At 39.2% G+C, this 12,198-nt stretch overlaps 1 protein-coding gene across 2 annotated transcripts in view; it reads left to right on the forward strand.

Annotated features, from left to right (window-relative positions):
* LOC130588961 (epidermal growth factor receptor kinase substrate 8-like) overlaps nt 1-12,198 on the forward strand; it is a 31,715-nt gene that overhangs the window by 5,630 nt on the left and 13,887 nt on the right. Inside the window, exons 6-9 of one of the 2 annotated variants that reach the window (XM_057390006.1) lie at nt 1,189-1,372; nt 5,027-5,160; nt 9,143-9,254; nt 10,088-10,231. In XM_057390006.1, coding sequence (XP_057245989.1) covers nt 1,189-1,372; nt 5,027-5,160; nt 9,143-9,254; nt 10,088-10,231 — 574 coding nt within the window. The remainder of the gene's footprint in view (nt 1-1,188; nt 1,373-5,026; nt 5,161-9,142; nt 9,255-10,087; nt 10,232-12,198) is intronic. The other variant, XM_057390008.1, reaches the window with a different exon arrangement.

Consider the following 12,198-nt stretch of genomic DNA (forward strand, 5'->3'; position numbering starts at 1 on the left):
AGGAAGGCTGTGTGGAAGCAGTAGAAATGGCCTCACTGAGTCCTGTGCAGGGAAAATGGATCACTGAGGAAAATAATGGGCTCCTTGTCTTGGGAATTACTCCATTTGTTTAGTTCATCCTGAAGAAAGGGTAATGGAAAGAGAGGAATGAGGCACTTAAAATGTAGTGGGCTGACCTGTGCAGATTAGAATTGATGGTGTGATTGATCTCAGTATCCAGAGGTACCCTGGGGTTGGATGTAGGGGAGAGGGGAATGACAAAATCAGGGATTACTGACTGAGCYCAGGCCTGCCAACAGGCTGGGAATTGCTGACTGCACCTGTAACTGGCAGCATTTATCCCTTGTTTTTGAGCAGTGTCAGCAGCCAGCCTGTTAAAACATTGTGATGTGCATTCCTGTTCCTGCTTCCACTGTGAAGACACAGTAAYTTAATTATAAATTAATTTATATTGGGACAGAGTGTTGTGTGTAGTGCAAAGGCAGAGCAGGAAARCATTAATTTGGGTGTTTGGTATTACAATAGAGGATGCTAAGGGAACCCTGAAAAGTAGTACAGTATTTTATAAAGACCAGTCTGGATTATAAAATAGCAAATGTGATGATAATTCTTGTATCTTGGAGCACGTCGAGTTGGGTGGATTTTATGTCTGTAAAAGCTTTTTTTTTTTTTTTTTTTTTTTTTTTTTTTTTTTTTTTTTTTTTTTTTTTTTTTTTTTTTTTTTTTTTTTTTTTTTTTTTTTTTTTTTTGGTGTAGCTAGGCCCCTAAGCTTCTGTGCTTCATACCTGCAGTCAGGTGTTCTTTCTGGCTATTTCTCTTTTGCTGGTGCTTTCACACAAATAGAGCGTTGCAATATTTTTCCCCACATCTCACCTTTAAAACAAGATTTGCTTTGATTGATTCTTCTGTTACCCATCCTTTGCTGTAAGGCAGAAGTTTGTTGTGCTAAAGTACTGACATGTCCTTACAGAATGAGCATTTTCTTTCTTCAGAAAACAGGGAGGACAGTTGTGGTAAATAAATGTTTTGTGCTGATTTTCCCTGTTCTAGCAGGATTCTGCCTGTACTGTAACCCCAGCCTCTCCCCTGCACTAATAAAAATCCTAAAGCATTTCAGTTTATAGGAACCCTGYTAAAGCAGCATTTGTATGACCCTTAACACAGGTTTCTAATTTGCTTTTCCTACAGAGCTGAATGGCCAAAAGACCATTTCATCCCCCCTTATGTGCCCCGTTTCCGAAATGGTTGGGAGCCTCCTTTGCTGAACTTCATGGGAGCTCCAAARGAGCAAGAGCTCAACCACTTGGCCGAGTCTGTGGCAAACGTTGCAGAGCAACAGCGGAAGCAGGAGATGAAAAGATTGTCAAATGAGGTAAGTTACTGCAAGAATTAGCAACATCAACCACTTCCTTGATAAATGAAATATTCTGGGACATTGCTAGAGTCACCACYCTCYRGCACYRGCTCCATCAGTGCAAGCTCTTTGCRCYTGACATTGAAGTTAYMAGAAACCAAATATCTGTTCAGCCACCAAAAATGCAGTTAGGAAAAAATAAAAGGTTTTTTGCTTGCTCTTCTCCTTCCCTGCCTCAGATAGGAGGACAGTCTAAGCCCTGARGTTCAGTTGGATTGAGCTCTGCTATCAGATCCTGTTGATTTTGATCATAAATACTTTGGGCAATATTTGAGCCAATGTGTTCTCAAATGTGCATCTATTCGCACGCACACAGATAAAGAAACCACCCTTTCTTGTGGAATTTTGGACTTAAACTGCTTCTTCACAAATGTGGAATTTAATATTCCTTCAATTAATTTATTGATAATTTCACTGTACTGCTTATAAGCGTTCAGGGGTGCTGTCAGGGCAACACCGTATCAGGTAACTTAGGCCTGCTTCTGAAAAATAACTGCTGATTAGGAGAATTATTGCACAAAACATTTTTCCAAACTTTTCTTCAAAGGAATGCCATGAATTCAGCAAAAATTAGGTTATTCTCTTTAAAGAATGGAAATATGCACCAATATCTAAAGCCTTCAGAGAAACCAAGGTGCATTTTCTGGCCAACTTTATAGCCAGCCCTGTGTTTCTAAACCAAGATTCTATTCTGCTCTATTTTCAATAGAACTTATCAGAAAATAAACTCTGATTTTTGTGAAAATTTAAAGAACTTATGTGGATTTTTTTGGCTTTTTGATTAACAAGAAACATACAGAAGTTTTCTTTTTGGAAATTTTTTCTTGGGAGGACATAAAATTTAATTTAAATTTTGAATTTATTTTTCTATGCTGGTTTTAGTTTAAATCAAGTGTTAGCTAGTCCAATGTACCATTTAAGCAGCTATGAGATGAAAGTGTACCTAAGAATTTTCTAGTCTCACTTAAGAATCTTTTCTATCTTGGGGAATTATTATTGACTGTTATGGGATGTTGTTTTCTAGCAGATCAATTCTCTTATTGGAGATAAAAAAGCCTTCCCAGCTAAAACTTGTCAAAACTTCCCAGTCACATTAAAACTTTATTTTCATGAAAATCTCTGTTAGTATAAAAAAGGTCTACTCAGCTACAGAGATTAAAAAAAACAGGTAAAAAGCCTGCCAAGCAAAGGATGATAACATGGTACATATTTGRTTACTTAAAGCACTGTTTGGCTTTATGCCTAACAAGATATACAAGAATAAATGTGACATAAACTAARTTATTGCCAGTGATTCATTTTGAGAATAAAAGCATTTAGTAAAGTTAATGGTCACAGTAATGTGAAATGCAGCTTTTGCCATTGCTGTCAACCCCRTTCCTTAGTGACCTCCCAAAAAACATCAAAAATTGTCTCATTTTTCACTGCTGGTCTACATTTCCATGTATTCTTTTATTAATATTGTGTTTCTTCTCAATAATAACAACAATAATAATAGTACTAGTAATAATAACAACAAGAACCACAGTAAAAGACAATGGTATTGAAACCTTCTAAGTAGTATTGAAAAAAGATAATTTTTTTTTCTGCTGATGATTCTAAGAATTTAATGTTGCTTATATATATAATAACCTAAAACAAATCTGAAGGGGGAGAATATATTGAGGTATTTCAGTTGCCTGTGTTTCGGGGCGTCGATTTCATTTCAGTCTTTTTCGTGGACTCGTGACTGTGCCAACTTAACCTCTTTGTCTGAACCTTCAAGAGCCACACACATATACACAGAAAAAAAAAAAGTGTGTGTATATATATATATATATATATCCCAGTTCATTGAAGCAGTTTGTGTGCCTGGCTCCTGGCATATCAGGCATTGGTTTCATGACTGTCACTGATTCCCCCAAGGTTTTGGACAGGTGATTTAACCTTGGTACCTTGGCTCCCTGTGCYCATCCCTGGCACATCCCTGGGAACAAAGGCACTGAGCTGCTTAGTAACTGAGAAATAACTGCAAATGCTCTGCTGGAAAAAGCTGCATGAGTGCAAAATGCTGTTTGTCTGCAGCAGAAGCACCGCCCTGGAGTGGGTGATACCAGAATAATTATTCTTTCATAAGTCTGCTGTAACTGCTTGTTTGATGAGGAGCGCTGAGAATGGAAATGTTCATCTCCCACTGCTAATTGGCCTCATGTGTGGGTGTGGAATTCTTCTCCCCAGAACCAAGGCTGCCTGTGGAGAKCTGTGCTGGGAGTGCAGAGGGGGTGCATGGCCCTGTTCTCCCTGCTGGGCAGGGCTCTGGCACCAGGAAAATGCATTGGAGCTTCCCACTCATGGCAATCTCTTTTTTCCTCTCCATTCCTTAATCTTAAGATCCGGCCACACGTGCAGCTCCCAGCAGAGGGGTTTCAAGGTGGAGTCARTTCAGCAATGAGGACTTCAAATGGTGGTGAAACAACCACCAGAGAGTCCAGTGAGGTTAAAGTAAYGCAAATAATTTGTGTGTGTGTGAAGTAAAATTAATTCCTGCTTCCTGGATGTCTTTTGATGTAAGGCATAAGCCAGGTGACACTGGAGATTTTTTTCCAAAGAAGTCTTAATAATACATTTTTAAAGAATATTTTATGCATATGGAGAGTTCTGTGTGGTTTTAATTSCTTTTCAAAAACCCTCAGTCCCCTWAGCAAATGTCTCTGGGTGCCAAGTCAGACACCTGGAGGCAGAAGTTATGTGAGTAACTTTTCTGTAGCCACATTAGCAGAGATAAGAGAAAAATAAGCCAAAAGCAAAAACAGTGCAGGAGAAAACAAATGACCCCCAGAAACCAGGCTTAAAGATTTGGCAATTTTTGGTGACTGTCAGCCAGTCTAATTTGTGCAGCTGGATGGTATAAGGAACGGATATAAAATCAGCTATTTCAGTATCATAATACCCACAAATGAACTGTTAAGCTTGGTCTTTTTTTTTTTGGAAATTGTGATTAAAATCATTCTTGTCTAGAAGGGGAGTGTCAATGCTAGATTTAAGGTGTTTGTTTTTTTTAAAGAATTTACCAAAGCCTTGAATGATCTTATGTATGTTCTTGTGATAAAGTTTGATTATTTTCCTTAATGAAAATCCTTAATTATACCAACCATCATACTCCTTTTTGCACTTCTTCATGGACTATAGCCATATTTAGTGAGCGTGACATGAATGAGCTCTTTGATATTATGATAATTTTACTTTATTTCTGACACTGTTGGCTGGCTAGAGGATTGTGGCTTGAAGTGCACATCCAGAGCAGAAGCTCAGAGCAGTTTTCCTGCACAGTTTATTTTAAAGCAGCTCAGCCATTGTTTGTAAGTTGTGTTGCTGTAGTGATATCTGAGAGATGACACGGCCCCTCGCCCCAGAGAACTGTTTTTCTGAAGAATATCTGTTGCAATATTAATGCAGCGGGATGAGTCGGGATGGAAATCCTTTTATTCTTATCCTTTTGATCTCAGCCTTTACGCGCTCAAAATGCAGAAGTTATTAACTTTTCATGGCCCRACCATGGGCACCTGAGGATGGGGGAATGCTGGCTGGGTGACACTAATCCCCTCGGTGGCTTTGTTCCCTTTTGTCTTGCAGCCTCCCGGCGTTCCCGACTACCCCCCGGCGGATGGGTATGCATTCAGTAACACGGTGTACAAGAGGGGGCCTCTGCTGGACCAGGGGGCAGCGGTGGCTGCCTTTAAGCAAACTGTTAGCCGACATGTAGATAGGTAACCCTGCGCCGTCAGCGGCCGTGGTGCTGTGGAAAACTGTCCCCACTGCTGGCTCCTGGGGTGGCGGGTCTGTGACCGCCGCTGGACGGGTCTGGAGCGGTTCCTTGTCTCTGCTGGGGAGGTGATTCTCTTCAGCACGGGGTATTCTGCTCTTGCTTCTCTAAGGTGTATCATTGAGATTCTTCTCATAGAATTTCTGTGAGCTACCCTGTTTGTCTATGATGGTAAATTGATGCTTGTGTCAAAAATAATATGGTGGAGTTCCAACCCRATTACAAGTGCAGAATCCTCCTGCTTCAAATTTTAGTTCTGATTCATTTCATGGTTTTAAATACACTCTTTTCTCTCTTCAGCATTACAARTAATGGCAAGTTTACTCTGAGATTCCGCTGTCCTTTTGATTGATTGTTTGATTTTCTTAGCTGCTCCATAGTCTCCTGCTTTTTGTTTTCTGGGCTGGTGTATAAAYACCCACTTTCAGAACAGTGACACCTTGTCTCTTCCATCCTCTTTCAAATGTTACAGAAAACACTCAGAAATGTTTGCATAGCAACCAGTGTCTTTTTGCACGTTCTCTCTCCCCCCATTCATTTCATTCTAAAACTGAACAACTTGACAAGATGAAATGCAGTGATCCCTGCCCTTGTCTGTGGGGAGAATTTATACCAGCACAAACTGTGGAAGCAGATCAGTAAAGAAGCACTGGAATTGCTCTCCTGTGCCAAACCGTATTCTATATACACAATACGAAAATATTTTGTCTTATGAGCCATGGACAATGTTTAAGCTAAGTTTTGGGGATCAAATTGCTGGTTAAAGCATCATGGATAAAACCCTTTTTAAAAACCCTTGGAAGAATCCCTAATTTTTGAGCCATGTGCTAAAAGACCCTGTTGTTAATCTGCATGCAAATTCCCATGTGGTGTGCAGTTTGAAGACTCAATTATTTTCCTGAACTTTGGATTTACTCTTCATAGCAACAACAGCAGAGTAGTCATCTCCTAATTGTTTTCTCAAATTTGATTGCCTGTTGCATTCTTGTCTTGGCACCAAGCAGCTTGAAATCTAGATGATCTGTGCTCTGAATTCTTTTCCCCTATCTGTAATGCAGTAAGACCTGGTTTGTCCTTTCAGAGTAAGCATATTCCGTGCAAATATTTTTGCCTGCACTTCAGTTTTAGAGAATGAGTCTAACTGCATTTATTGATCGTTGTTGATGAGTATCTGCCTGGAGCTGAAAGAGTTCCCCAAGCCTGCTRTGTGGTGGGTAAAGAGAAATGGGTGTTTCTCAGAAGCAGTGCGTGAAAGGTGAGGTTAGTTTTTGGGAAGCTGTGGAATGAGACCCGCAGTGGTAGTGCCTGGTTGTTAATAGGTGTTACCTCAAGCAATTTCAATTAAAAGTTAAGTTTTAAGCATTTGTGAACAAGTAGGGAGCAGGCACTCACGAAAAGGAGTGAGRAATTCAAGCTGAGCTTTTCAGCCAGCATTTGCTGGTTCTTGTTCCAAGCTGGCATCCCTCAGGATCATCCCTCCTTCTGAGGGTCAGGTAGGCTACACCCTTTCTAGGGAAACTTTAATCACAGGGAGTTTCAGTGAGACTTGCTCTGAGATGCCACGATGTCCAGTAAGGCATGCTTCTCTTGGGTGATGAAAATAAAGTGTCAGATCTTAGCCTTTCAGTGTGAAATTAGGTATTTCAGGAACTCTGAAGCCACAAGAGCACTGAATAATTTTCAGCAAGTTTTGTGSTGTTTTTAAGTAGCAATTTTTGCTGTGTAGTTTGGTTTCACTATCATTTGAAGAGGATCTCTCTTAAAATCTGTGCAATCCTCTAGGGTTTCAAGCAATGTTCAGTGAAGAGCTGAGGGCTGAGATTGTGATATATTTAGTAGGGAATAAGAAACACAGGAGGGTGGATGGAGGGAAGTGTTCAGAGTGTGCCCAGAGTAAATGGGCTTGTTAGGCTGGGCTTGAAGAATTAGGGTCTCTYTCAGAAGCATGCAGCCATTGACTGTCTCATGTTCTGGGCATGTTGATGAGTGGAGTTAAATGCCTAAAATATAGGCAGAGTTATATTTTTTGTAGGAATCAGGATAGTTCAGTGTCGACAAAATCGGAAGACAGTTATTGAAATGGTTTTGGAAAGGCAGCCTAAAAGTAGAAGCACTGTCAGAGCTACATTAGTTGTACCTCTGAGATAGGAATTCAAAATTATATGAATTTTAAGTGGGTGGCAGGAARAATTGCTATTACACATTGTTCAGCCTCATAATAGCTATTCTGCAGGCTGGGGTCAATYCCCTGCTTTTCACTCTCTCTTGGATCACTGGTAGTATTTTTTCTTTCTTTCAAAATGATCCTTCAATCTAAATATGACTCTTCCTTGGTTCTCCTCTTCAAGTCAAGTGAGACAGTTCTCCACAGCCATGCAATAGCCAGGTTAGCTGCTGGATTGCTCAGGCACCCCTGGAACCCACATTTACACAGCACCAGCAGCAGCAGCCACCGTGTTCGTATCCCTGAGCTCTGACCTTGTACCCAGCATTTCCAGCCATGGATTGCTTCATGGTGTCATTAGCTGATCAGATTTATTTATTTATGTATTTATTTATTTATTTATTCATGTGGGGTTTTTTTTTGTTTGTTTGCTTTCTTTACTGCCTGGTATGGATTTATGTTGTTGGGCGTAATTTGCAACAATCAGCACTGTGGTCCTGCAGGTTCTGAGGTTGGACTTTGGCCGAGAATTGTATCCCTAAGATGTGCTAAAAACAGAAACTAGTCAGAAAATTTAAGTGAAGATCGACAAAACAAAAAAATATATTACCAAGGCAGCATTGCAAATGGCCTTAGGCTAACTATGCTAAAAAAAAAAGAGAAAAAGTTGAAAAAAACCAAAACCAAATGAAATGGATAACAAAAACAGAGTAAAAAACCATAAAATTAATGACACAGCCGCTTTTCCAACTATTATAAGGCACCAATCATATACTAATAAGTGGAAAACAGACTACTAATTAATCAATAAACAACTATCATTTACACAGAAAACTTAGTATATATGCTGTTACTAGTTAAATAACAGGGGCTCAGCCCAGTAATAAAGGAGGATCAGTGCTCGTTACTTGCGTCGCATTGTCCGTCTCTACTGCGACGTGCAACGAGTGAATAAAGTTGCTGGGGGTTTTCGTGGACCTGTTGGGACCTGTTGGGTTGGGGACTTCTCAGCTGAAAAAGTATTGTGTCAAAGAAAGTAGTAGCTCCTCAACCAAAGGCMTTCTGGACAGCTCTTTCCTCATGGAAACAGAAAGATACAGAGCTTGACTGTGATACGCCTTGCTCTACGGTGAATCCTGTGTACAACCTGCAAGAAGTTATTTGTCATTTTTAATTGATAAAGTAACTTGAGGTTGTTAAAGTTGATGGCATCTTATAGTCAATTAAGAAAACTGATATATAATGGGTAACTTTTTTTTAGAGTTTAACTCCATTAGTGCTGATGGCAAAAATTTTTTAATCTGTTATGTATTTGAAACAATCTATGTTGAACACTGGAAATACAATTTCATACAGAGCACAAGGTGTCAATTATGTCCTGAGTATAGTCATTTGTTTATATGGCAAATGACTGTTTAACCTTGTGCAGGAAAACAAACTAAATGTAGAGTACATGTTTATTTTAAAACAATAGCAGCTCCTAATCTGAGTTGTTATCATACATCTTGCAAGCAGTGAGCTGATAAAGATTACCAGTTCTTGAGGTCTGTGCATTTTGCCTCCTCTTTTGTTTCATTTTTACTTTTTTTTTCTTTTTGGCACTTAAATCAGTGCATTATGAATAGATAGTTCTASAGCAGCATCATATTATGGTTGAGAGGTTTTTGCTTTAATAAATGTTTTGCAGGTTGGTCAGAGGGCATTTTGTGTTTACATTTGYTTGACTGTCTCATTGAACAAGAGTCTGATCTTTGCTTTGCAGAAACTATGAGGCACACAACAAAGCACAGAACAAGAAATATGCCAAATGCAAGTATGAATTYGTGGCAAGAAACAACAGTGAGCTTTCTGTCATGAAAGAAGAGATTGTAGAGGTAATTTCGTTTRCAAAGACAACACAGAAATTTCTAGTGCTACTCAAAGCTGAGGGTACCCTTCCTGTGGGCAGTGTGGCTTTCCTTAATGTTTGCTTCAATGTGTTTGACTTGTCTGCCCTGGTATGGAAAGTTCAGTTAATTTGTTTTGCAGCATTTTTGCTGACTTAGGAACGGTGCTTTTGAGATCCGTGCAGAAATACATTTGTGTGTTCCCTCCTTTTTTCCAGTGTTGCTTTTAAACATTAAGTAGTGTTTAAATAACATTCTGTGCACAGAGGGTACACAGAGGGTACAGCCTTTCCAAGAGGATAAAATTGAGATAGATTTGGAAGGGGTGGAGCAACAAAGAGAAAATGCTGGGGCAGGTAGTTGGATTTCTGACTGCTCCTGGCCATCCTGCTCCTGTTCCCTGTTTACTAAAAAGTGCTGTGTCTCCAAATTTGAGCTCTCTCAGAACAATACCTGTACTTGGGTTATTAGTAATTATTTATTCCTTTGTCAACAGCATATGGGTTGTAGAGGTGGCAGCATTCTCTGTGAAAGAGGCCTCTGGCTGATCCAGCACATGCCCAGGTTTACTGAATTTCATTACACACTTCTCTTATATATTCTTTCTTTAGAACCCATTTTGAAAAGTGCTTTAATTATGAATTAATGATGGTGATAATCAGGGAAGATACAGGGGTTTCTCAGRGACACATCTGTGCACGATCTGTTGGCAGACRCAGAWCCTGGMAAAGTTCTGGTTTTGTTTCAAAATRGTGCACAGCCTAMGTACTGGCAGGAGGAAATCAGAAAAAATTGGTAATTAATTTACCAAACTGTTTCAGATTCTGGATGACAGAAARCAGTGGTGGAAGGTTCAGAACAGAAGTGGCAGCACAGGCTTTGTGCCAAACAACATTTTGGACCTGCTGAGGAATACAGAAGGCGGTCAGGGATGGCCGGAGCCTGCCTACACCCGCACCATCCAGGTACTGTCCATCCTGGGAGCCAAACCTTCTYTGGGAGTGTCAGAATGTGCATGTGGAGCAGGAAGAGAATCACAACAAGCTGAGATAACTGCGTGTCCCACCAGTATATCACAAACAATTCACGTTTCTTGTAGAGGCTGAAGGTGGTGTCTGTATGTCAGAGTCTAACTTGAGGATATAGTTGATAGAGATACAGCAAAACATTTTACTTCAGGTTTTTTTTTTTTTTTTACCTGCTTATTTGCTTAGAGGTGGTAACATCAGTCCTAATGGATGTGTATGCATTTATTTTAATTGCAAATATCCTTTGTGAATTGATAGCTGTTGATGCCAAAGAAGGAGTTTGAATTATTTAAGGTAGGGTCATCTTTGTTTATCCTAGAAGAGTGAACCCAAGCTTTTCTTTCTATTTTCTGTGTTTGTGTGTCTCTATCCCAGTCTTGAATTTATGTAATTATTGTAATTTTGTAGTCATGAAAAAGAGGTATATTTGCTTTTGAATTCACAAAGCAGGTATTTTTCAATTACTATGTCTGTACATCAACAGCGCTCTATTATCCTGACCTAATTTTAATTTTCTTTCTTTCATGTAGTGGTGTGGAATTAATATTTTTGTTGTCATTATTTCTTTTATATGTTGAACAGAATTAGATTGTAAAATACTGTGAAAAAATTTTTACATCGGTGCAWTTATCCACCCAAGTAAGGATATATGGGATAAAGTTGGATTGTGTATTTTTAGAYGAAATTTAAGGGGGTCAGAGGCTACCAAAAGAAGAAGTTATATTTTCTAAGACCTCTTTCTTTCCTTTTATTTTYTAATGATCTTGAAAGGTTAGGCAAACAAGTTTGGATTAAATAGAAATTCCAGGCCTGCCTATGAAYTGCTAACCAAAGACTTTTTAACCAAACTTCTGTTGAAACTTGAAGTTCAATTTAAACTAATATTCATCCATTGAATCTGCAGCTACCAGCTGATGACTGAAAACCAAGAAATGCCACAATGCTTTGTAAAATAATATAGTAGAGTTGTCTTGATCTCTTGGTGGGCTTGGATCAGACCATTTCTGAGCTTTTCCATCCCAAACTGTTTGCCTGTAACATATCAGCTTGTTCTGGATTGATTGTGGATTKGCTTTCTGTGAAATGAAGCATGCATCTAGAATGCTTTTCAAATCCTGATTTAAGGCTTGTTTTTTTCTTCCTGTGCATGTCATTTTGTGTGTTTGGAGTTTTTACAGGAAAAACTCAGTCCTGAGCAGGCTGAAGACAGTTTTGAGTAGAGGTTCCYACACCATTCCTTTGTAATTCACTGCAGGGTTTGAAATTTTCTGTTTGAAATAAAGACAGGACATGGCATATAATAAAATAATCATTTCCACAAAGCATTCTCTGTGGACCTCTGAAAATTAGGGCCAGGGAACAAGGTTTAAGATAAGTTTGTTACTTTGCCCTCTGACAGGTTATTCTGCAGCTTGATCATATTCAAATGTGAGCTTGAAATACTGTGAAATTATTTATGAATGTAATTAATTGCACAGGATAAACGATGATGTTACCAAGACATGTCACTAATGCTGTTCTTTATGGTGATTATTATAATTTTAGCACTCCTGAGTGTGCTCATTTTTCTTTTTCCCTGTGATGGTTCATTTGGGAAGTGTTTGCATAACTCYGTTTACTCTTACAGCAGCGCTGTGAGACATTGCTGCTATTTCAGAAGGAGATGAGGCCTTGCCCAAAGTCAGACAGGAGAACTTGTGGGTAAAGCAGGAAATCAAAGTGGTTCCCATTGGTGCCTTTGCCAGACCCCGAACAGGAACAGGTGTTTATAGATTATTAGAAATGATTAAGAATTTCATTGAAGGAGAGGATTTTTTTCACTTGATTGTGCTACAGATACCCCTTCTCTGAGAGATGGATACCTCATTAGCACAATCATTCTCAGAGCTGCAAAGTTCATTTTG

The sequence above is a fragment of the Malurus melanocephalus genome, unplaced genomic scaffold, assembly GCF_030028575.1.
Source record: "Malurus melanocephalus ecotype Western Australia unplaced genomic scaffold, MMel_1.1 scaffold_22, whole genome shotgun sequence".
NCBI classification, from domain to species: domain Eukaryota; kingdom Metazoa; phylum Chordata; class Aves; order Passeriformes; family Maluridae; genus Malurus; species Malurus melanocephalus.